At 36.5% G+C, this 25,903-nt stretch overlaps 3 protein-coding genes across 6 annotated transcripts in view; 2 read left to right on the forward strand and 1 right to left on the reverse strand.

The window, feature by feature from the left end:
- The window catches only part of LOC139143916 (glycerol-3-phosphate dehydrogenase, mitochondrial-like), a 62,181-nt gene extending 54,209 nt beyond the window's left edge, over positions 1-7,972 (forward strand). Inside the window, exons 14-16 of one of the 3 annotated variants that reach the window (XM_070714522.1) lie at positions 1,051-1,236; positions 2,753-2,851; positions 5,247-7,972. In XM_070714522.1, the coding sequence (XP_070570623.1) occupies positions 1,051-1,236; positions 2,753-2,851; positions 5,247-5,366 (405 nt within the window). In that variant the 3' untranslated portion in view covers positions 5,367-7,972. Of the gene's footprint in view, positions 1-1,050; positions 1,237-1,570; positions 1,616-2,752; positions 2,852-5,246 lie in introns of all 3 variants that reach the window. The other 2 variants (XM_070714524.1, XM_070714523.1) reach the window with 2 other exon arrangements.
- A 2,253-nt stretch (positions 7,973-10,225) lies between these two features.
- Positions 10,226-13,336, reverse strand: LOC139143918 (protein transport protein Sec61 subunit beta-like). The gene is made up of 4 exons (XM_070714527.1): positions 13,223-13,336; positions 12,565-12,659; positions 10,917-11,021; positions 10,226-10,447 (listed from the first exon to the last, which is right to left on the reverse strand). The coding sequence occupies exons 1-4, from the start codon at positions 13,274-13,276 to the stop codon at positions 10,360-10,362; spliced, it is 342 nt and encodes a 113-aa protein (XP_070570628.1). The 5' UTR covers positions 13,277-13,336; the 3' UTR covers positions 10,226-10,359.
- On the forward strand, positions 13,301-24,406 carry LOC139143917 (kinesin-like protein KIF9). 2 transcript variants are annotated; one of them, XM_070714526.1, is made up of 7 exons: positions 13,301-13,408; positions 14,625-14,923; positions 18,332-18,454; positions 18,737-18,913; positions 19,225-19,352; positions 20,153-20,257; positions 22,972-24,406. In XM_070714526.1, exons 2-7 carry the CDS (start codon positions 14,689-14,691, stop codon positions 23,074-23,076), a joined length of 873 nt encoding a protein of 290 aa, XP_070570627.1. In that variant the 5' UTR covers positions 13,301-13,408; positions 14,625-14,688; the 3' UTR covers positions 23,077-24,406. The 2 variants fall into 2 exon arrangements, with proteins under 2 accessions (XP_070570627.1, XP_070570626.1); XM_070714525.1 differs by having other exon boundaries at positions 13,315-13,454.
- Positions 24,407-25,903: the final 1,497 nt, after the last annotated feature.

Consider the following 25,903-nt stretch of genomic DNA (forward strand, 5'->3'; position numbering starts at 1 on the left):
AGGTGTAGGCTCGGTTCCTCGTTGTGATATTAGAATAGGTGATGTCAGTGTTCACCCATCTGACACTGTTCGCAATCTTGGTGTCACGATGGATTCTAGTGGCAGTATGTCAGCACATGTTGTCAATGTGTGTAATCGGCCTCTCATGCTCTTTGGAAGATTGGTAAAATCCGTAATATACTCGATCAGCCTTCAACTGAGAAACTCATTCATGCTTTTATCACATCTCGCCTGGATTATTGCAACAGTTTACTTTTTGGCCTCCCTTCATTTGAAATACGCAAAGTGCAAACCATTCAAAATTCGGCAGCTTGACTTGTTACCAAGAAGAGAAAATGTGATCACATTACTCCCATTCTTCGTGACCTTCATTGGCTCCCTGTTGAACAACGTATCCAATTTAAAATTCTTTGTATTACTTTCAAAGTTCTCTGTAGTCATGTACCATCTTACCTTCATGAGCTTTTGATTAGACGTAGTACTAGTCATACATTGCGTTCATTTTCAAATGGGGAAATTAAGTTACACCAACCCATCGGCCGCACAGCTTACTATGGTGATAGGGCGTTTTCAATATGTGCGCCTCGTCTGTGGAATTCTTTGCCGTCGCACCTTCGTGCATCTCAGTCACTCGATAATTTTAAAGTCGGGTTAAAAACTTACCTGTTTAAGTCATTTTATACATGAGTTTTATACCCTTTTAAGTCATTTTATACCTGAGTTTTATTTGTTGATCTATTTTAACCATTTCTTTAGTTTTACCAGCTGTTACTTTTATTGAACATTTAAAATTTACTGTTTTTATTTGTCACTTATTTCTTTGTTTTTAATGTAAAGCGCATTAAGATATTTAAAAATGTAATGCGCTATATAAGAAATAAAGATTATGATTATGATTATGATTAAATTGAGAAACAAACACATAAGTGTCAAGTGTTTTATCATCCATAGTATTCTTCTCTCCGTAACTCCCCTCCCCCCTCAGTTTTTTACTTAAAATGTTCAGAACTATTTAAATTCATGCTAGAACTTCTCTCCCTATGACCCCAGGAGGAGAGAGAGAAAGCGATTGCTTTCATCTATGAGCAGATGGGAAGCAGTTGCCGTGAGAACCTGATGAGGATACCCATCAACTTTGACGAGAGTGAAATCAAGACATACACCAAGAAGTTTGACGGTCTTGATACCGAGAAGAAGGGATTCATCACGTCGGTGGACATCAGGAAATACCTCGATGTGAGTGAATCAATGTTGTCCACCTTCAGTGTTAACTACTTGATCGACGAACTTGCTGCCTTATGTATTATATCGCGTGAAATTATAGTTTATCAGAGAAGAAAAAAATTATGAAGAGCTCTGCACGTGACACCATGAATAAACACAGCAGAGATTTGATAGAAATTGCATATTTACATTGTTGTGGATTGCCATTGAAATTGGAACCTGGAAAGATATCTAATTCACTTCTCTCAAATGTCAAGCATAAATTGATCAAGATTACAGGGCAAGTGTACTCTCAGGCACGAGAGAATATTGATAAATCTTTGATTACATGTTATGAACTTCACAGCCTAAACCGACAGAGGAAACCCGATAAGATTGTGGGAGACTCTAGGTAAAGTTTTCCTGGCTTGTCAAAAAACCTCCAATAACCCTATATCACATATCCCTTACTTGTTGGTGGTACCGGTAATTGTGTAAGGTTTAGGTTGATCTGACACGATTTGACCTCTAAGGATAAGATTTGACTTGACCCCACTCTCTGCTAACCAATTGACAGCACACAAAAGTAACACAAGTTTACCTGTTTTTACTCACACTGGTTAAAATCAACACTTTGGAAAGGACAGCACTGACAACGGTGATTGGGTTCACAACTTACTCTATGTCCAAGTATCTCATGATAGCACACGAGTAATAGCCAGAACCAAAAAGTGATTTTATTGAAACTTTAAACTGTTGAATCTGATGTAAAAAAACAGCACTCTTTTTGTTTTGATGCTTAAAATCATGAAATCCAAAGATTCAAAGCATTTTCGCCGTTTGCTAAATATCAGTTTCATTTAAACATATGTGATTTGATATAATATGATTTGATTTGATTTGAACCCAGTATCAGCTCATGAATTGATTTGATTTGACCTCATTATCAGCTAATGATTTGATTTGACCTCATACAGCTAATGATTTGATTTGAACCCAGTATCAGCTCATGAATTGATTTGATTTGACCTCATTATCAGCTAATGATTTGATTTGACCTCATGATCAGCTAAATGTCATTGGTTGCAGTTATAGGTTTGTTGCAAAATATAGCGTCATAAGCCTTACGGGCTCTTTCTGTCCTGAAATTCAACCGAATTTAGTTAAGAAAGCAATTCTATTAATTACTGCAACTACTGGCTAGTAGTCCAAAGAACTTAATATACATCATCAAAAATTTTTTGTCAGGATATGTAAATTTACATATGAATAACAAAATCACATTTCATGTTGATTCAGCTCTTTTGCAAGCTGTAGGAGCTTGAATAAAAGCGTAGCCAATTTTGCGTGAAGTTCAACCAAATTAACGTCAACCACAGATATCCTAGAGTCAGCACAGGGTCAAGGCCATTGCAATACAATAGTCAATGTTTCTATTCCAGCCACAGTCTTTCACCGAGCAGGAAATAACGTGCATCTATACCCTCTCTATCTCTCTGTCCAAAGTAATTGCACCGCTTTATCACTCAGAGTTTTCTGTCTCCTCTAGAGCATTGGTGAAAACGTCACCGAAGATCAACTCAGAGAAATGATGAATGAAGTTGACTGTAACAAGAATGGGCTTATCGAGAAAGATGAATTCTTGCAGGTCTTGCTAACATTCTATCTACTCCTCCTATGTGTTGTAACGCTGCTTACTTAACGCTGCCTTTTTTTTGTACTCCTCCATACACACAGACTGCACCTCATGGACAGATATTCAGATTCTCAAACTTTTTTCAATACTTTGCTGTTCTTCTGCTTGTACAGGCTCATTTTTGTAGTTGGTTGAACAAATGAAGTTTTCAGCATCTGATTTTTTGTGAAAAACGAATTTTGATATTTCCCGTATAGCATTAAATCAGAGATAGTGGCCGTTTTGAGCTTAAACTGTTTGTAAATTTTAGGTAATTTGATTCTCCAGTATCAACATTTGCACGTTGACCTGAAATTTTTCTTCTTGATTATGACATAGAATGGTTTAAAGTTTCCTTGAACTTGCAATTACAAGGAGCATCTACCTTAACCCTTTCACCCCCAGTTCCCTGTGTACAGGTCCATCTTTACCATAGAAAACAATGGATTTGGGTCAAACTATGGTGGTGAAAGGGTTAAGGTAGTATGCACCTCAAAATCAAAGATTTTAATGTTTTCTAAATTTTCCTCAAGGAAACTCTAGACCATTCTCTTTCAAAATCAAGAATAAAAATCAGGGGTCACATTGCCAAATTTGGTACTACAGGAAGAAATCTTTACCAGTATTTCAAAATTCAAAATGGCCACTGTCCTTACGTTAATGGAGTGGGGAAAAATCAAACTGTCAATTTCATAATACCAAGATGGTGAAAACAACATCAAAAGGAGGCTTCAAAAACAGTCGACGCAAGCAACATACGGACAAAGTATTGTAAAGAGTTGAGAGTCTGGATATCTGTCCCTGATGTGCATTCTGTTTTAAAGTTATCTGCGTCACTATAGAAGGTTGATGCTGATTGGCTATTAAGCAGAGTAAATAGCTTAGACTGCTTTCTTGATTAGAATCAGCCAATCAAAACTCTTGTTCTTAGGTTGCTCAGATTAACACCTTTACTATATTTACAACATCCTTTGCCTATCTTTCAGCTCTAGCCATTATTCATAAAACTGTATATCATCTCAGCTTTTCTAAGTCCTGTGTACCAGCTTTCATATAGCATATTAGACTGTCTACTAACACGCTTTCATCTTTGCTGTGTGGTTTGATCTAGTTTTAAGATAAAATAGAAAGATTAACAATTGAACTCTCTGCATGCATAGATATATTTACCCGTCTCTTTTTTCTGTCTCCTTTTTCTTCACTTACATCAAGAACAGGAGAAAAAAATTATTTAGCTTTGAAATTTAGGACTTGAAAACTGTTCCTTTTTTCTTGAAAGAATAGAAAAGTTCGGGTCATGTTAGGAGTGGTTGTGTTGCAGTACTGTAGTTTCTCACCAAGATTGTGTGGTTGTAGCGTATGTCTACACAGTTCATTTCACCACTGGTAAAACTCACACTAGCCCCACATCAGCCTCCCAACTCATCCTTAGATAACCCGAGATGAACTAGCATTTCTCATCGTGTGTGTAAATCTCACCAAAGATGTAGTGGGTAGTGGTGATGATGGTGACGGTGGTGGTGGTGGTGGTAATGGTGTTTGGTGTATTAGTGATTGTACCATAATTGTCTTATAGTTGTTATTGTCAATATTTTGACTCCTGCACTGCCAAAGAAGACAGTTCTTTTATCACTGAATAAATTAAAATCTTTTATTTGTAAAAAAATTCAGTAGTTCTGATACAATTTTCCACAGAAGATTGTCCTTGTGGCACTGTTTAAGTGGAGACACTGATTGGTCAAAAGCCAGAAATTGGGCACAGTGTTTTCATACTCTGCATGTCTATGGACTCACATTTACTCCCATTACTCTGGGCACAGTAACCGTGCTCTGGGTAACTATTGGCAAGACTTATCGTTAGAGTACCTACAAAAATAATCACAGACCAATGTCTACAAAGCGTATTTTTCCAGTTTACTTTGGCAGTAGATGGAGACTGTAAAATATTTTATGATAAAAAAACTTTCAGAAAGTGTGTACACAGCTGGTTTGTTTTATTTATAGTATACCCTGACCTACCCCTTTCTGTCTGTTTGTTTCGGTCTTACCCCTATGTGAGGGAGAGCCCAGATACTTAGATTGGGGAGTACAAAAGTCAGTCTTATATCTCCATCAAAATCTTTATTTTCCTTTCAACATGTCAGCAATTTGACCATCATATAAAAATCTTCTCAATATATCTATGATAATGCAATTTACATATATGTTGTTTGCAAAATATGTTTCAAAGTGTGTAGTTTTCAAACATTGTCGTGTGTGAAATACTTAATTTGAGATAAAAAGATTTTGAACAATCCAAGATTTCAAATACCAGCACTATCAAAATTATGATTTACTTAAAGTTTTTACACAATGCTTTTTTCCACAGCTCATGAGCGCCCTAAGGACGGGAGCGGTGTCCCACAGCCGACTTGGAACGGCCATTGAACTTGGTGAACAGAAGGAAAGAGTGGTGATCTCAACTGAACGTAGTGGTGGTGGAGTCTAATATCACCTCATATTAAACACCAACATTCCGAAATCTTAAATTACTGAGTGAAACACAAGTTATAACAACTCAACGCACATGGCATAGTTTACATTTAAGGTAGTATGCGCCTCGAAATTGAAAGACTTGAACTTTTGCTCAAACTTTCCCCAAGGAATCTTGCAACCGTACTCTTGCCAAATCAACAAAAAAAGGTGTCACTGTGCAAAGTTTGAAACTAGAGATTCAAATTACTCAACATTTTGCGATATTTTAAATTCAAAATGGCCGCCATCCCTGTGTTACCTTTACGGGAAAAAAATAAAACTTTCGATTTTCAAAAAAACTACGATGGCAAAAATATTTCCTACCCCCAAGAGCTTTAAAACAAGCCTAAACAAGTGGTAGGCCGGAAAAGATGTAGAAATTTGACAGTCTGAATATCTGTCCCCGAGGTGCATTCTACCTTAACATACTAATGAAGCTCGGATTTCAATCAAGTGACATTTGCTTTTTAAAGAGAATTAAATTTAACCACTATGTGGTTAAATTTGATAAATTTTATAATAATAACTGTTATTTGTTCCAACTTTCGCAGAAAGTATCACACCATTTTTTTCAGTTTTCTACTTGTTACAATATGTATCAAGTCTGAAAATTATTTCTCAGACAGAACACACAGATTTGGTGCAGTTGTGCTCAACGGGATTGCAATAGCTAGACATTTTCAAGCCTGTTTGTCAGTTTTTCAACTCAGTATCATAAACACAGACATATGACAGTTGAATGTTTCAAGAATAATTATAGTGGTAGCATTGTAGAAACTAAAAATCATGAGAGGACTGTTGCCATGGAAACATCAGTTGCAACCATATGTCAGGAAATTTTGGCAGTTCTTGTACATAAAACCTTGTTTTTAGTGAGAAGTCATGAATTACTGGTCTAGAGTTGATTAAAGTCTCTTACACCATATCAGCAGATTTCCACATTTACTGGTTTACAGGTATCCATTACATTGCCGATGGGCCCCATTGCCCACGCTGCAGGGCGCCCTCTAGGGGTATTGTCAAGGTTGCTTTTGTTTGTTCGATGTCACATTCAGCAATCATGATGTTCTTGTCATGAAATCAGGTTAAATGATGACTAGCCAGCACAGAATTTGGCACAAACCTATTGTGCTCTATAATAGAGCCGACTCTTCAAAGATATTTGAAGTGAGGAAGTGAAAATACACTGGTTCAACATAAAAGCTAATGTACAGTTTCTTTCCGATTACATCCACCCTCTTCCAGTTGGGTACTGCCACTGATAGAAACATAAAACGCACAAGACACATAATATTGTAGTATAGGAGTGGGGTGTCAGTTCCAAAACATTTTATCTTGGTTGCTAGTTATTGACTAATTTAGGAAGATTAATAGCAATAATTTGATGATTTTAATAGTTTGATGAATTTAGGCATCAAATCTGCAAACTTTTCAAGCAACTTGGACTGAATTTATTTGGATATATAACTGATTTCAAGTAAGAAGCTAACAAATAACATTTAATGAGACTTATGCGGAATATTACATGTGAGTTTTTAACCTTAGTCACGTAATTTTTCACAGACCTTGACAAAAACTAAGCACATAAGAATCACAAATTGTAAATACCCTCCAGTATAGTCAAACTTATGTTGACTATCAAAGTTTTGCCGAAAAGTTTTGATACACATTTTACCTGCAAAGTCAGAAAATTGCAGCATAATGACATTTCTTGTATATTGTGTTGTGTACAGTTTTCTGTTTGACGTGAGCTATGAATTGTTTTCCTACGTTTTGTATAAAGATCTGGCTCAGGGAATGTCTGTTTCACTCAATTGTAAAAAAAAAAAGTTGATTTTATCTTTTGTATGAGTCAGTGTTAAGTTACTGAACTGCTTGTGTTGTTGTTCTTTTTGTAGCACCCATTCCTTTGTTGTTTACATGTACAGCAGATAACAAGCAACTCACTCCCCATCAGTGTACCGCTAGTAACAAGGGCCAACGGGAGAGACAGACCTCCCATGTTTTCATTTTTAGCTCATATTTGGTATGTATATAAATACCAAAAAGAGCTTATATTTTTGTGTGTGTGTGTATTCACAATTTCAGGTTTTAAAATATGGTAGTTGAACCATAGGCAGTGGAGCAAAAGCTTGCATTTACCTTCGTCTTGAAGTAAACTATGGACCAATGTTATTCACTTAGATGGCAAGCTAGGAAACAAACCACCAAAATCAGTTTGGTTGACTTGCAAATTCCCATAATGAATATTCAAATTAACATGCAAATTTATATTCAAATTAACCACCTATGTTTACTTTTCAACCATGGAGGACACAGGGTTAATCTCAAATTAGCATATTGTAAATATGACTTTTTCAAGAATATTGACCATACACATTTTGAAGGAAAGGTTCGAGAAACCATTTCTTACAAGACCAAATTTCAGGAGTGATACTCTGCTCCATACAGCAATCATCCATACTCAGGTTGTGTGCGCATTTTTCTGCGGAATACAGAAGTCATGTTATACATAGGTGTCCATTCAGAGATTCTGTATAAGCCCGATTGCCAGACATAAAACAATGCAAAAACTGAAAATTTTTTGACATTTATTGCAAATATGCCAACATTTACAGTCAGAGTATGTCAGACAGGTCGAACTACCCTTCTAAGATGGTTCCCCTTGCCAACACTTTCCCAGTTTATATTAAAGGGACAAAGTCGGCCATTTTTTATGAATTTTGTTTAATGCGAGATACAATTAGTATTGTTTGACATGTTGAAAGATACTGAATGAATGGGTGACCATGCGTGTATTCAACCCGGTTTTAGACCTGATACATGAAACCATTGTGAATTTTGTTTAATGCGAGATACAATTAGTATTGTTTGACATGTTGAAAGATACTGAATGAATGGGTGACCATGCGTGTATTCAACCCGGTTTTAGACCTGATACATGAAACCATTGTGAAAATGAATTAATGGTCATGACCATTAATTCATTTTCGCGATGGTTTCATTTACCGTGTCTAAAACGGAGGTTGAATATATGCATGGGTCACCCATTCATTATCTTTTAACATGTAAAACAATATAAAAAGTATCTGGTATCAAACAAAATTCATGAAAAATGGCCGACTTTGTCCCTTTGAATAACTTTGACCAGAATGCCTCTAATTCACAAAACATATGCTGTGGCCCTAGAAACCTGAATATCTACAGCTCTGTGCTTTTGTGTCATCCCATAAACTTTAAGTTGGCAAGGTCTAACTACTTTTCAAGGAAGAGTGGAGCAGCCAGTAGAAGTCTGACAAGGTTGGCTGTGATTGGTCAGTTTCTTTATCCTGCAATAGGTGCATGAATTTTACAACCAATAGCATGCCCTGTAGGGCAACATATAGGTCAGTATGGAGATTGCAATTGATTGCAACAATTCACAAGACGATATTGTACCAGTAAAATTAAAAAGTCACCAGTGATTTCTTACAGAATACATTTAGCACAACACAATGCCTTGTCTTTCCAAGCCATACACTATGGTTTTGATGTAACAATGAAATTGCTCTTTGCGGTAAAAGTTATTTTTTTTACACTAAGTTATTTCTGAAGCCTGCTTATCAATTTATGCCACAAAGCAACTCTGTAGTTTTTGTATACCTAAGGAAATGTGTCCTTTTTTCTTCCTGTATGTTATGATGTATTAAAATGCCATGTAGTTCAAAGAAATATGTTGGGTGTGTATTTACTCATATCACCAATGGATGAACTTTGCCCCCCCCCCCCCCCCCCCCCCCCCAGTTATCCCAAATGCACAGCTTTTATATTGCTTGCTCAAGTTTGCAAAACAACAAATGTGCCAGATCAAAGGCCCTCAAAGTATTATGTACTTTGAACACTACTTGCCTCCATTGTTGACATTCAGTCTAACCTTCGTAGCGCCCTCTATGTACCAATTCTGAGAGCAATGGTACATCTAATAAACCTCGAGAACAGCTTGTGAATGGCCATTCCAGATCACCCTGTGGTCTGCACATACTCTTGTGGAAATTCCTAAGCACAGTACACATCATTGTGTAAAATTATGCACTTGACTATCTGGTTTACTTGCATATGTACAGCGACTCAAAGGTTATATCTGATTGATAGATTGTCATTACAGTCAGCATAACAAGCTTCTCTTTACCTGATTATTGGCCGTCAGTAAATAATACAATTTCAGTCAACCAATTGGCTAACAGCTTCCAAGACTCCACACATTAGTAATTAATGCAACATATTTCCATTGGCAATCATTTGACTGATCCAATAGCTTCAAATTTTGTAGCCTACATACTACCTGCACAGTGTGAACAAAAGCGCTTGATTGAAAGAGAAAAGGAGGACATCAAGTAGCACTACATAGAACAAAGAAATCCAGTTTTCATTTCCACAAAGACGTAAAGTTGGTCTCTGTTGCATCTCTCAAGTTTTTGGCAAAATATTCCAGAAGCGTGGACAGCATAATTACTATGAATTGAAGTACCTTGTCACGCAGAGTGAGATATTTCATGTTCTTTCTATTAGTCAGTGACTATGGTTGTTAAGTGGCTTTTCATTAATAACATTACAAGTAACACTTAGAACTTGGATGCAAAGAAATATTCATGTCTGTTTAATACTAAACTTGAGGACATATCAAAGCAAAACATGGGATAGGGCAGGAGTGATATCATGGTTTGATGCAAAATTTAGTCTTTCACTACGACCAATCAACTATCATCAAGAGAAATGCAAATCACCCGTGTTTTTTTCTAAAATGAATTTATTCCATTTTACCCTTCTGCAATTTGCAGTAAAATAACAAATACATTTAAAGTTTCTCTTTCATTTTTTGTTTTACTTCAAAACTTAAAAAGTTCACAATTCAGTGGTGCGCATAGCTTTTGTCGTACAGTTGATCCATGATCCAATGTCATCATCGTTGTGATTGTCAAGTTCAGGTCCTACGATCTTGAGTACTTGCCCCAGATGTGTAGCATAAATACAGACGCAATGAAGAGCAAACTCATTACCAAGACTGGCACGGGACCTCTGTAATTAACAAGGCAAAGGCAGATTGTAAGATTTTGGGAAATTACAAACATGGTTTGGAAACCCTGCATCACTTCTTTCTGCATTCTTTACTACAATGTTTTATGGCACGCAGTAGACATGAAACCATGTGATTACAGTACAAACAAAACATGCATAAACTTAAATGTAAGGTGGTACCATATCGGGGAAAGTGTATTTCTTAGATCATATGAACACTGCTTTCTAGGCAGTGCTGTTCATTAAAAATATGGAAGATTTACCAGGATGAATTTTTCACGTGTTCACTCTGAAGAACTTGGTGCAATATCAGATGGGTTTCATCTTGGTCAAACATCACTACAATAAACTCATCAGCGATTATTTTGCAAACAGACATCACTTGTTAAAGTCCCTTCATCGACCACAACTGATTAATATTGAAAAAATACACCCTGGATACTGGTAATAACATTAACATTGTTCTTACATCTTAACACCTGGTGAATCTTCTGTGTAGAATCTCCACATACCACCACCGCCTCCACCACCAGCAGCTCTGGTTTTAGGGGCACCCCCTCCACCACCTGTTTTCCTGAAACGACGATGGAAAGCATATTAGTATTGACAATGTGCGGCTATGGTCTCAGAAGTCATCATTCACAAAATCATAACAATATAGTTCCAAAATGCTTCCACTTTTAAGATTTCTAAACTCGTTGGGTAGAATTGAGAAATTCTGTAAAGTCAACCTTACAGTGTACAGACGAACAGAAACAAATTGGTTTAGGGACAATCTGCCTTGCTTGGTAATTGAGCCACATTCATTGAGAGATGGATGTGAGTTAAGTGATCTTCTGCATGATGAGTTGGTATTACAGGTTGTGAGTTTGAATCCAATGGATGCATAACTGTGACATTTAGAGCAGGGTTGAAAGTCTAAATATTTGCACCAGTAGTTCATAAAATATGAGTTCAGTGTCACTCTTTGCATTCGTATTGACAATTTTCAGGCAATGCAAATTGCTTTGAATGAAAATTGCAATTTGCACCAAAAAGGGACCAGCATCTGTTAACACTAAAAGACATTGTGAAATGATATTTAAATGCCAGTTCTTTCATAGAGTTACTTCTTTCATTGAGTTTTTCTCGACAAGCTTTTGCTCAGTTGAAGGTAAAATTATTTTTTCATTAACTCATCAATCCCCGTAGAGTTGTACAGCATGATAACATAAGACCCAGAAAAGTTATTGAAAGTAATAGAATACAAACATGCTAAAACAATGAAAAATAACATTTGTGTTGTTTGGAAAGTTACACAGAAGAATAGAGAAATCCCCATGTATACAAAACTGAGCTATCCTATACTGCTACAACCATAGACCCTTGTAAAGTCTTACTAGAACCAAAAAGTCTACATAAAGACATCCCATGTTAAAATGACCCACATTATGAGCAGATCAGTACAGTTGAACATATCACTTTCAGTTTGATTTTGTATCATAGTGTATGGTATGTATATGATTAGCCTGGATTTACTGGTGAAAATTCAGAACTTGAAAAACTCATTACTGGGGCTTTATCACTATTCCTGATGATGTATTTATTCATTGTGATGTTAAATGTATAAGATTTCAATGAACCACTGTCCATGTCTCCCACAATGATGAACCTGGACAATGGCAGTCACAGTTGGTCAACATTTGGATAATTACCATCAGGGTGTTTAGCATAAGGGACACACACATACGAAATTCATGATGACTGTTTCAATAGGCAGACTTTAGGGCATTTGTACATAGAGCAAACTATCAGTCATAGATACACAAGTAACGATGACACCATTTCATTCTTTCTTTTATCTAAATATATAATCAGTATCTGGAGCTAGATAGTTATAGCATAGACCATCTACTACCTCCATGCATAGACAGTAGAGGGTATAGTGTTAACATGTATCAGGCTAGCAGCACAGTCAAGTTTGGGCTTTTTTGCCAGTACAAAACAAAACTCTAAAAAGACATTCACCAAACTGTTGATAATAATTGTAACAAATATATGCCATTTTCTTTTGAAATTCCTAAGAAAGAATCTCAATCAAGCATCTGTGATTAGACACGCTGAAAGTCTGGCCTTACCTTTGTCTTACTTGTGTACCTCCTGACCTCGGTGACACTGCTTTGCTTGGGGAGCGTCCCCCTCCGACGGATGTACTGCTTGCTGCTGGTCCGGGCTACAGTGTTGAGAGTAAATAGCGACATGATAACTTTTGCCCGAAAATTAGTATACAAAACATTTTAACTCATGCAAGACACTAGGTGGCTTAATTAACTTGTACTGTGCTTAACAGCCAAGTGTGGAAAGCTTGCCAACTTATTTAAATACAATGACGAACATATTGCGGCGTACGGAGTGGCGTTCTTATGCCGTAGAAACTAAATATGCCATGTGGACGTTCAATTTGAGTACAAATGAGGCATAGAGGACATGATTTCGTGTTGTTGTGAAGGGCTTCCCGAAACGATACCATACGATTAAACGACCATGTAGCTAGCAGCACCGTGCATTGACCTAATCTACACACAACGACGCGTCCGCTGATGTGGCACTACGGAAGAGGGTAGCACACGCGGAAGTCCTTCTACCGTTTCGAAAATGAGCATCAAAACAATTTTTGTACATAACCGATTGTGTCGTGTATACTAAAACTAATGAGCGAAGCTGTTAACAACCTTTCAATTGTCTACATGGTGGGATTTAAACAAATTTTTTACGGAGCTGACGAAATACACCTACCATATTGTTTCTTCGGGGTAACAAATGAAGGAAGTGACGTAGTTGAAAACTCATATCCTGGCCTCGTATGAGGGCGCTGTCAGTGTTGGTGTGAACTTTCCGAAACCTCCTCTGTCTCCACTATCCGGTCCGTAAAATTTCAATGCCAATTCCACGTAATTTTACGAGCGGTTCGTGACATGACACGTAAGTTGCCAAGTTATTAGCAAGATGTAAACTTTGCGCCGCCGAGGTAAGTTTAGCGTTGTATTTTCTTAAAGTGCCAAGTTTTCACTACTACATAGTAACTGACAAATAACACTGGAAAATTGTCAGGCTAGACAGTATGAAGACAAGCTTATAAACTTTTTAGTGTTTGTTTATTTTTGCGCACTTTAATATACTGCGCGTAACGTGGGGTGTATGGTAAATTGCCAACACGTGCCCCATTTCCGTCGTTGTTTTAGACAATATTATAAAGAATTCGTTAATATTGAATCTGGAATTTTAACACCATTATTTATATTCCCAACTCTTCTTTGCTGTCGAGGGCAAAATTGGTAAAGTACTGTAATACCGAGCACTTTTAAATGTACAAAATTGAAAACCAACCCCTGTGTAATTGCTAAATCAATTAATCGTTCAAAGGGGCATAATTCAGTACCACCTTCTGCTGTTCTGACTGAAACAAAACCTTTGCGTAATACTTTTCTCCAAGTCATAGCTGTGAAAAGGTGGGCACACTCCGTTTGGTTTATAACTGTAGGGAAACTCAATGTGGTGACAGGAGCCTGGGACTGAACTCGCCAGTGCTCAAAGTTAACCAGTGTGTTCCAACTCCCTGCCCCCCTAACGACACTAAAAAAGAGCAGACAGCGTGGAAGTCATTGAAAGGATGTTGATGACCCAATTCTGCTACATTTATTATTTGAATGATGTATTTCTTATTCTCTGGAGCATTGTCACAACAATCTTGTTTCCATCTACTGACAGCTCTCAACAAGGCAGCATACTGATCATATCATATTATATGGGTGTATTTGTTCAGGAAAGAAAGCACTATACATTGACTTTCAGGGGAAAAATGCAAACTGTACTTGAGTCATAATAATCTTCATGATAGATATGTTTTTATAGCGCTGTTTGCTGTCCATTTTTGTCCAGAATGCTACACAAATTTTATGAAATTATGTCTTTTTGTGCAATGTGTTGTGAAGCGCAATTATAAAAAAATATAGTGACTCAATGAGTGATATCACGCTGAACAAAGTAGTAATAATAGTCTGGCAGTAAGCCAAAGTTAGTCAGCTTCTTTCAAACATTCCAGTGGTCTGTCACTCTCTCGGCCAACACGACCAGGCTGCAAACAAAGCTGGTTACCTTGCAATTGTCTGTCATTCGTACTTCTACATTTCTCACACAGAACTGAAAAATTTGTAGACTTTGAAGACAGTCCCCCAAACTACTCAAGACTCCCTGTGGAAAAGATGGCAAGTGACGATAATTTCTTACACCCACCAAGACGGGCCAGCGGACTGCTTTCTTCACGATCGCATTGCGGATCTCCAATGTCAAGCTTCAGAACTGAGTCGGGAAGGGAGAGTGAATTCAGTATTTCTTTCTCAGAGAGGTCCAGTTCCCCGCTGTCAAGAAGTCAAGCCTTTGAGGATTTCAAACGTGGGAAGGGACATGAAATAAATAAGATCTTTATGGATAATAAAGGTGAGTATTTGGTTTGAGTTTTTTCATTGGGAGTTCTGACTTCTACACTTTAACCTTAAAATGTCATGGAGAATATGATAAAATTGGAGATTATTAGAATTGGAGATTTGTCTTAAATGTGTTACACTTCTCCGGACAGCAAATTGGTACTAGCTTATGCTCAAGTTGGCAATTCTCATGGGAAAACCCATGATTACATTAATTGTTTGGCTCTTTCAATTCCGTACCAGAGTTTTGTGTACCGTATTCCCATTGTTTTTAATGCTTTCATCCCCATTTCCCTGTGAAGAGGTCCAACTTTGCCAAAGAAAACAGTGGAATTGGGTAAAACCATGGCTGTGCTGTGTAATATTGTGGGGTTAGCAGTACTCTATACAGGGACAAGGGTGAAAGGGTTGCTGAATAATGTTGACAAGAAATGTGCTCCTCCATGAATATTTGCAAATGATGGAAAATTATTATTAATATTATATATTATTTTACTCCAGTTGGCCCTTTGCAATCTTTGGGGGGGGGGGGTTTTTTTTGGATGAAAATCTCTGCATGATGTCACAGGTTACCATGGGGTCAGGGGTTAAAGGTTATGTTTTAAATTTTGTTCTCTCTGTCAACAGGGGACATCATTGACAATGAGGGCTTAATGCCCAAAATGCAAATACAGTTAGTTAATACAGGATGCAAAAACAAATATTTGTCATGCAATTTTAACAGGACTGTCTGAAATTGTGCATACAAGACAGACATATGTAGTACTTTGTAACCGCCAATGTGATGGACACCAGCAAAAATCAAATGTCAAAGGTTCTGAACACAAGCTAGAACTCTGAAGTAGAACAGTCAATACTACTATAAATCCTACAATATTGCAAAAATAGACAAATTTGTCCAAATTTCCTTCAGCAGCAGCCAATGTTTTTTTGTATGATTCAATATTTAGTAACAAATCTACGATTGAAATCTGCCCTATCCCTTACAAAAAGAATGATTCAGCACATTGTTTGCTTTGACTTAGTCTTCTTAAAGTATTTCCTTTGATAGATTTTGAAATATGACTAGCGACTGCTCATACTAGTGGATGCCACACATATGTGGCTCATTCCTTTTATTTTGCTTTCATATAGTACTGTCAGTTATACTGGTAAACAATCCAAAAACACTGGTCTTTTTGGTTACCAAGGCAGACTATTATTGTCACGCATAAATATAAGCTGACCAATGAAATCTATGCTGTAGGCATTCTCTATAAATGGCAAGGCAGTCTTCTCTTAGTACCGGTAGTCTACAGCATCTCTTAAACATTTCCTCCAGCAAACTCACCATGCCTGAATTGTAGAACAGAGACGTAATCCTCAAATTGGCCATGTGAATTTGTTGAAGAGAACAAAAGTATCCAAAATACTCTAAAAAGTGGCATTATCATAACACACTCAAGTTCAAAGTACATTGTATTGTGGAATTTTATATATAGAGTACTACTATAATCCAATCTCCTTATTAAAAAAAATTAAGTGGATTACCGTGTATAAAGCATATATCACAATCATGTGGAACTTGTATGGTGTAGTCTAGACTGAAATTTCATTGGTAATCAGAACCTAATACAACATTCCAGATTTGCCCAAAGCCACAAGCACAGACTAACCTTTCCACCCCATTTTCCTGTACTGAGGTCTAAAGTTATGGTTAAAAACAACATGTCTGGTCCAGACCATTATGATTAAGGGTTAAATGTCGTCTTGTCTGAAAGAGGATTAGTCTTTTTTCTGTGCAGGCAAAGTTGACCCCTTAAGGTGGCATGTGCCTTGAAAGTGAAATACTTAAACTTTTGTTCAATCTTTCCTCAATGAAACGTTCAACCATTCTCCTACAAATCAACAATAAAAATCAGCGGTAATTACTGTGAAAATTTTTGTACAAGAGAAACAGATTACCTGACATTTACCAATATTTACGATTCAAAATGGCCACCATCTCTGTGTTAAACCTATGGGGAAAAATAAAATTTTCAATTTTCAAAAAACTGTGACATTAAAAATGTTTCTCACTCCTAGAGCTTTAAAATGAGCCCCCACAAGTGGTACATCAGAAAGGAAATTGGAAAAGTTTGGGAGTCCGAATATTATCTGTCCCAAAGGCACATTTTACCTAAGGTAATTTTGCACTAAAGTAGAACGCACCCAGGGGACAGGTTTTCAGAAGGTCAAATTTTCACAATACTTCACTGCTCTGCGCTGCCCTCTTCAGTGGATTCATTTTGAAGCTTGTGGAGAAAATACAGCTTCAACCATATTGTTTTGCTGAAAACAAAAAACTTTATCTTCCCATGTAGAGGTATGGCGGCCATTTTGAAATTGCAAATATCAGTAAATTTTATGTCATTTGTTTTTTAATACCACACTTTGCACAGTGATCCCAAATTTTTATTCTTGATTATGAAAGAGAATGGTTTCAACAATTTAGGAAAGTTTGAGCAAAAAATGGAAACTTAAAATTTCAAGGCATACACTACCTAGCTTAATTAAATTGTCTGTTTTTCTTAACATGCTAATCAATTGTGTTTTGTTTTGTTGAATTCTTTTAAAGTTTCTTATGTCAGTCCTGTTGTATTATAGAGAAGAGTATCTTTGTGTTAGCTCAAATGGACTTTATAACCTATTTATCTGCCTACTTAGGCTTTCTTTTGTTCTCTCTACTTGTTATCCCATTTGACAATAACAAAATAAGGACATTTTAATAGCAAGGAGATCCACATACCTGTTGGTTCCATAATATTACTTTTACGTGTATTGTTTGAAAAATATGGACTGGTAGCTCCACTATCATCAGATTATTTGTAAAGTACAAGTTCATGATCACCCTTTCACATGCATTTTCATTAGTTCAGTCTTATTTCTTCACAAAACTTTTATATACTGTATGTCTGTCTTTTGAAAATGTGTGCAGGCAAATTCTGTAATTGCCTCAAGCCAGAAAGCACTCAGCTGAATTTCTACAGATATAGCCTTTGAACAATTTTTTCTTCATTGTGTCTTGTCCCAGAATACCCAACATTGAATATAGACGACTCAACATATTTACCAGATTTGTCACGAATTAACTTTTGCCATGGGTCAGACTTCTGAACATGGAGGTATCCACGTTTCTAGCTTGGCATGAGTTCAGAAGTTTGAATTAGAATCTAGATGGATCAAGTCTGAACTCACTGCAAAATCATCAATCACACAAAAGTTGTACATGTCTTCACTTGCTGTACTAGGAGCCGGTGTCTGGACCTTTTTTGTCATTTTATTAATCACTTAATTACAATAAAATCCTTGATAGTATTTTTCCATCATCAGGTATAAACTTTTGTGAAACACGTGTGAAGTTTCTGTTTTGATCTTTGACCATTCCCTTCTCATTTTTCAGAAATTCTTTATTCAAAGAAGACGGAATACCGATATCTAGCCAAGATGATTAACGCCACAAAACGAGCGATTGACGAGACGAAGTTGAACCTTGAAAAGTCAAGAAAGGAAAGACTTGAAAGAGGTAATCTATTCAGGAGAATGTCAAAGACCGGAAAATATACTGTGATTCAAGTGCTGAATGTTCTGTAAGGGAAGAGCTGTTGTTGGATCATTTAACCTGTTCACCCCTTATTGCCTGTAGACAGGTCCACAATCACTATTGATAACAATGGGTTAGGACCAAACCATAGTGTGGAAAGGGTCATGGGAATCAATCAAACCAATTCTAGTAGAAAAATCTGCATGTTCATCATAGGAAATTGTATTCTATTTTTTTCATGATCTGATTTTTTGAATATCCAAGGTGAATTTGCCGATGAAAATGAGGAGATTATCGAAGAGGAAGAGTATTTGCTGATGAAAAAACTGAGGGACTTGAAAATGTCGTACAGGGCTGATTACGAAGACTTGCAGAAAATAAAAGTTGAAATTGAGTACTGTCAGAAACAGGTGAACCAGTGCAGGGAAAAACTTGTCAATGGTAAGTGTTGCTAAGTATTAATAGAGAAGGATTGTTACTGTGATTATAGAAAACGGTGTAATATAGGAGGAAGACATTGTGGTTAGATTTTTAACTGAGCTTTTGCTGGACGGAAATACCACTGTAATGCACCAAAGAGTCATTAACAGAAAATTCAAAAGCCTTTTACTAAAGTCAAATCATGCCATATTAAATGTTTGTTATGATCAATTTTCATTTGATATGTCTGAATGACCCATCAGTACGTTTAGTATCACGTGACAAATACTGATTTTTCATTTTCTGTATTCTATGTGTTTGATTTTGAACAGACTTTGAGATTTGGTATGAAGGCTACTATCAAATGTGTGATAGTCATTCTGACATGGAAGTGTGCAGGACTCCGAGTGAATCCAGGTGTGATTCCAGCTGTAGTTGTGGAAAACAACACCAGACAATGGTAAGCATATTGTGCTTGTGCTGTTTAAAGTCACCAAGTCTCTTTGATAGAGAGTGTTTACTCAAAGTTTAAAGATTACTGGATTTTTTGCGCTGGGTTGGGAATTTTTCAAAATTTCTGGAAGTCAGTCACACTAGTATATGTAATGTGTGAAACATTTCTCAAGTTAAAGAAAATACACTTGAGTCTGGGATACATTCAGTTGCCTCTAGAGGGCACACTGTTGACAAACACTCTGGTCTTCCACCCTCTGAACCTTATTGTGGCAATAAATTGACCAACATTTTTGTTTTACATAATGTTGTATATGTAAGATGTAAGTTCCATGTTTTTGCTGATCAAATTCAAAACTCTGGTATTCGATTATCATGGTTGGTTGAGCTGACATTCTAGGTTCAGAGGTCAAATCATGTACTGGGAGTAGCCGGGAATATGATGTAGGTCACATGAGATTGAATTTATAGTCATGAATTTTTTTTGCAGTTGTGTTTGCAATGTGAGACAGTGAGTGGCCATACTCAATAGTGTGTTTTAAAGAAATTGTATTATTCACAGACTTAAATTACGAACAAAGTAACATGTCCACATCTGATTTTAGCTAGACTGAGATTCCTAGGTCAACATTCACTTCTGAAAATGAGAATTTTATAATGGTTCACTGCCGTGAATGGAACATCTCAAGTTCCTTAGTTATGGTGACCAAATCAGTCACATTGTGCATGAAAAAACTACTAGTAGAACACAAGCGTATTTTAAGTCAAAACCAAATCGGCAGTTCTTGATTGTCATCTTGTTCACAGCATGAAGATGACACTGAAAAACTTCAAAGATTAGAAGACGAGCTCTCTACAAGAGATTCTGATGCCACTGCATTTCTAACAGCCAAAATGAGAACTGAAAAGCGGGTAAGTAGAGCTCCTCGCGTACGGCATACGCATTAGTCTGCTAAAATTGCGTAATGGCTGGATTTGAGTGCGTAATTTCACTTCCGCACTCGATTGATGAAAAAACTGACTGCAAAATACAATGTGCCGTTGAATAAACCTACACTACATATTCAGATTGTACGATGTAACATTATTTTAATGAAAACAGTTTAAGGAACAACTTGAACAATGTTGAAACGTAACAGCGAAGGGTATACATGCGATCGTCAAAACACATCGGGCAACCCAAAAGTTAGAGTTATGGCAGCTTATCCAGACGGTTTGTGGACGTTTCGGCACCAAGTCGTTTCGGCCCAAGACGTTTTGGCCTTCCAACATCAGTCCCCAAGTCGTTTCGGCACTGCAACCCAAGACGTTTCGGCACCACTGAAGGCTACCTGTGGGAACTAGTGCTGGAGCGTAATGTTACAAATCAAAGTACTAAAAAGTATAGTGTCAACTAACATTCACGTACATGCTTTAATCTTTGTGAGAACATGGGAAGTGACCGTAAGAAAAAAACTTCGTATCATTTTGAAATCTGTGACACAAGTTTATCGATATCAACAGCCGCCGACACAGCAAAAGTTTGAAAGCGGTGACGAAACAGCACGGCAAAATTCACACAAAATGCACATAAAGTACTGGTCAGAACGCAAAGGTCACGCTTACGAATATGACGGATCAGTCAATTACTAAATAGTTTGAAAAAATAAATCGAAATACAGATGCCGAAACGTCTTGGGTTGCGGTGCCAAAGTGACTTGGGGCCGGAAATTGAGAGGCCGAAACGACTTGGGCCGAAACGACTTGGTGCCTGAATGACCAGTTACCATCCAGACACTTCTGCAGTGTTCAAAATTTATCGGGATTCCGACGAGCTCTACCGATGAATCATTTTTTTCACGGACTCGTAGAGCAAAGTTGAAAGAAAACAGATTTGTCTGCTTCGACGCCATGCTGCATGTGTGCTTTATCAAAATTTGGGAACAGCGAGACGCGATGATTGTGCACGGTTTGCATTTATATAATTTCTCGCAACATTTCTGTCAATCACTCACTTTCAGAAACTATCACTCGCCTGAAAATTAGCAACGTAATTCATAGGCACAGCTGACATGATAACGTGCCTAACGTGATAACGTGTGGACTACGATGCCGATTTTTCAGACAACGCCCAGAGAATCCAAAACTTTCCACCCAAAATGAGTGATGGACAGAAATGTGTTGCAACAAATTTCGTCTGATTGTCGCCTAAGCTCAGTCGTGGGGAGTGCTTTCGGTGTTATCCTTTGCATATAGAAAACGCATAACAAAGAAAAAAATGCGTGGAGAGTCAATTTCAATGCGTAAATACACACGATTTTTGCGTAAACGCGAACTATGGATAATCATTTCGAAACAATTGTAACGATTAAAAGATTATAATTGTCTTTGAATGAACCATTTAAATTATGTGGGTCTTACATACAGACACAAATTTATGTGTGTTTGTGACAGTGTGTAGTTAGTGCCCAAGCATATTGATATCTTCTCAGGAAATTAAACTGTTCAATGCAAAAGTATAGCATTAAAGTTATATTCTTCAATCTATCTATTGATCTATCTATGCAATTATACATGCACTGTGTGTATGTGTGGGTGCGTATGTATATATATATATATATATATATAGATAGATAGATAGATAGATAGATAGATAGATAGATAGATAGATAGATAGATAGAATATAGATAGATAGATAGATAGATAGATAGATAGATAGAATATAGATAGATAGATAGATAGATAGATAGATAGATAGATATAATTTTTAATAATAACACGTCTATATGTGTGTAAAATGTCTATAAAATGAAGATTTTAATGAAGCTATAATATTTTTCAATTTTAGACTTCACAAGCTTTCCTCTGTCTGTAGATATATATATATTATGTGTTTATATATCTCGAATAGCTCAACTCTCTCTCTGTTGTCTGTCTTCCTGTGTCCATCTCTGTCTGTCTGTCTATCTATCTATCTATCTATGGTATCTATCTATCTATCTATCTACAGTATCTATCTATCTATCTATCTATCTATCTATCTATCCATAATTACACAAATTACTTCAAGTACAAAGTAATTATATCTGTTACTTAGGTTTCATGCATCTAATTTAAGTTTCATGTCTGAGGATTGCTAGATGCATGATAGATAGATAGATGATAGATAATTAGACAGACAGACATAGCCTAGATAGATAGATAGATAGATAGATAGATAGATAGATAGATAGATAGATAGATAGATACATAGATAGATACATAGATAGATACATAGATAGAGAGACAGACAGACAGACAGACGGACACGGACAGACAGAGAGACAACAGAGTGAGAGTAGAGCTATTCCAGGTATACTCACTCACAATATATATCTAGAGTCAGACAGAGGAAAGCTTTTGAAGTCTAAAATTGAAAAATATTTTAGTTTTATTAAAATCTTCATTGAATGGACTGTTTACAAACACATAGATTAGTATGTATATGTTTGCAGATATAATTTGCTTATCTATGTATGAATGGATGGATACATTTTGTTGTGTACAATCTAATGTACCTGTACTATGAAAGATACAATGGTTCCAATTCCTTGCTCATGCTAAATGCACATAATTTAAATGAATTTTGTCATTTCTGTCTTTTCAGAACAGTCAAAAAGGCTCCATATCACTACCCCAGTCTCATCTTTTAAGGTCAAAGACGCCCAAAAATTCAGTCTCATCAAAGCCAGGGAAGAAATCAAAGAAATAGCCAGACTGAGATAACGTGTGTTTACAGTCACAGCATCAAGTCAAGGTTCTGTGCATATATGTGCAAGATTTCTCAATGTATAATGAAGATGTTCTCTGATTGGCTGGCAAACAGCCCTGTCAGTAGGACTTCCATTATGCGAGCCAATGAGAATGCTTTTTTTTAAATTTGTGTATTAAAAACATTTTAATGTTTTTCATGTGTATACAACTCGTATTGTCACAAAATCCCACATTGTGGAATGAAATCTATATATGTATGTTCCGATTGAAATAAGCAGAAAAAAAATGAATAAGGAAATAGAAATTATGAAGTAAACATTTAAATATTTTGAAGTGCCAAAAATATTTTCACACAGTTTATGTTGTGCAGTTGTCACACTATTTATGATCATTATCCTAATGTGCACAAGCTTATCACAGGCAATACATGAATGTATTATAATTTACCGTAATGATATAATTCATACAAAGGACCTATATCTGTATAATATGCACATTATAATTTATTTGACAGATTTATTTATTTTTTGCATAGCCAGTGCAGTGTTTATGTGATGCAATGACCTAAGCAGTAGATGATTGTGTTTTTAATTACACTTTGTAAAGTTTATATTTTTAGAATGTCTTTGCATAGACCATGCGTTAAAACGTCGGTTCATTTTATGTAACCATTATTTTGAAAACATGCCACTATGGTCTTACAATTGAATATTTTAGTTTGCACACAAAAACCCCAATGGATATACGTAATGGAAAGTAGTTACATCAATTTATGATTTCTGTTTTGGGATTTGTACCTTATCATCTGATAACAGTTGGCAAGTACTGAATAACTGGACTACCGTTTCAAAGTATTTGTTGCAGTATCCTTTGCCAGCTGGTGTACCATGGTCATGCAAAGTTTTCCCTGATTTGTCAACGTTTTGTGAATTCTGAGTGTAGACACTTGCGCATCTAGTATATGGATCACAGAACCCATACCACAAGAACCTCTGAGAGGCTGCCCTTATGGCAGTCTAGACTCAAAGTTTAAACAAGCAGTGGCTGTAAGAATGGCGCCCTCACTGGCAACTTGTCCTGATGTCCTGGCACTTGGTTCATGCCTGCAGCAAGTGTACATTGCTGTTTTAACCCGTTTCACCATCATGGTTTAGCCAAAATCCATGGTTGTCAATGATGATTGTAGACCTGTTTACTTGGATTTAGGGTGAAGAGGCTAATGAAAGTCCTTGAATTTTTAAAATTAACTGTAACTGTCTTTTTCAGACAGCACAAAACAACAAAAAATACATTAAAAATTTACAGATAATGTCAAGTTGATCATCGCATTCTTATGTCTGATAGATTTGATTATTGTACCTATCTAATGCACATGTAAAAATGTGTCTGTATAATAGATTTTTCTAATGTCTAGATATGTAAATATATTTGTTGTCAGTGACTATGCACTGTTTTGTAAATAAAAAACACAATTGGAAAGTTCTGATTCGATAACTTTGACATTTGGTTCACATCCTCCCTAGAATGGCTTCATTTCAGATAGCTTTGTGTGATTCAGTTGTTAGCTCTGCTGTCTGTGAGGCGGAGCCTATCACACAGGTGGTAGTGTGATGGCAACGGCATCTATCAACTTGTCACATTCCAAGCTTCTTTTCCAAAAGAACTGGTCCTATTGCTTTGATATTTAAAAGGCACACTACTTAGGGTAACCTTTGTGAAAATTTGTCAAAATTTGTGTATTTGTATATTTTTGGCAATTTTTAAGCTCACATTTGGTATGTGTATATACCAAAGAGAGCTTATATGGTAAGTCGGTGGCATCTGTATGCATGTAAGTATGTGTGTGTGTCCACATCAAAAACCCCTAAACCGCAGCACCTACCATCTTAGTATTTGCAGGTGCACCCCGGGGTGGAGATGTGAATATGTTCAAATGAACATGTCAGTGTCAAAAATATGCAAATAAATTGAAAAGGGAAATCCAGCAAATTGCTCAAACTCTGTGACCACATGCCAGATTTGGTTGAAACTTGGTATGCAGGTTCTTTATGGTGACTTTAGTTAAATTTGTTCTAATCGTGGTGAAATTAGTATAGTTGTATTTTTGGGGCAATATTTCCCATTGTTGGTAGAAAAATATTCTACTCCGAAATTGTGTTTCCAATTGCTTTGAAACTTGGTATGCATGATCCTAGGGTTGGCTTCTGTTAGATTTGTTAACATTGTGGTGAATATTTCATGTTTGTATTTTTTGGGTAATTTTTCGCATTTTTGATCAAAAATTATTTTCTCTGAATTAATATTCTGATTGCTTGAAACCTTAGTTGAGTATCTTCAAATTGTAGTGAAATTTTCATATTTGTATGTTTGTGGCAATTTTTTCAATTTTTTGGTGAAAAAATGATTTCTCTGAAATTGCTTGTCCGATTGCTTTGAAACATGGTATGCATGTTCCCTTGGGTAAACTTAGTTGAGTATACTCACTCTGGCCTGCCACATTGAACCACATGTGAACCGAGTGTCACTGACCCCATGTTTCCTTTTTCTGGTCAAAAAATCTCTGACACAGATCGTCCAATTGCTTTGAAATTTGGCAAGCAGTTTCTTTAAGGTGATCCTAGTCATATTTGATCAAATTGTATGAAAAGTTGCATATTTGTATTTTTGGGGCAATTTCTCCTATTTTCTTTAAAACTTCCTCTCTGGAACTGCATGTCTGCTTATTGCAGGTTGGTTAGGGTTACCTTAGTCAGGTTTGCTCAAATTTTGAAATTTGCATATTTGTATTTTAGGGCGATTTTTCCCATTTTGGTCAAAAAACTCAT

The sequence above is a fragment of the Ptychodera flava genome, chromosome 11 (genome assembly GCF_041260155.1).
Source record: "Ptychodera flava strain L36383 chromosome 11, AS_Pfla_20210202, whole genome shotgun sequence".
NCBI classification, from domain to species: domain Eukaryota; kingdom Metazoa; phylum Hemichordata; class Enteropneusta; family Ptychoderidae; genus Ptychodera; species Ptychodera flava.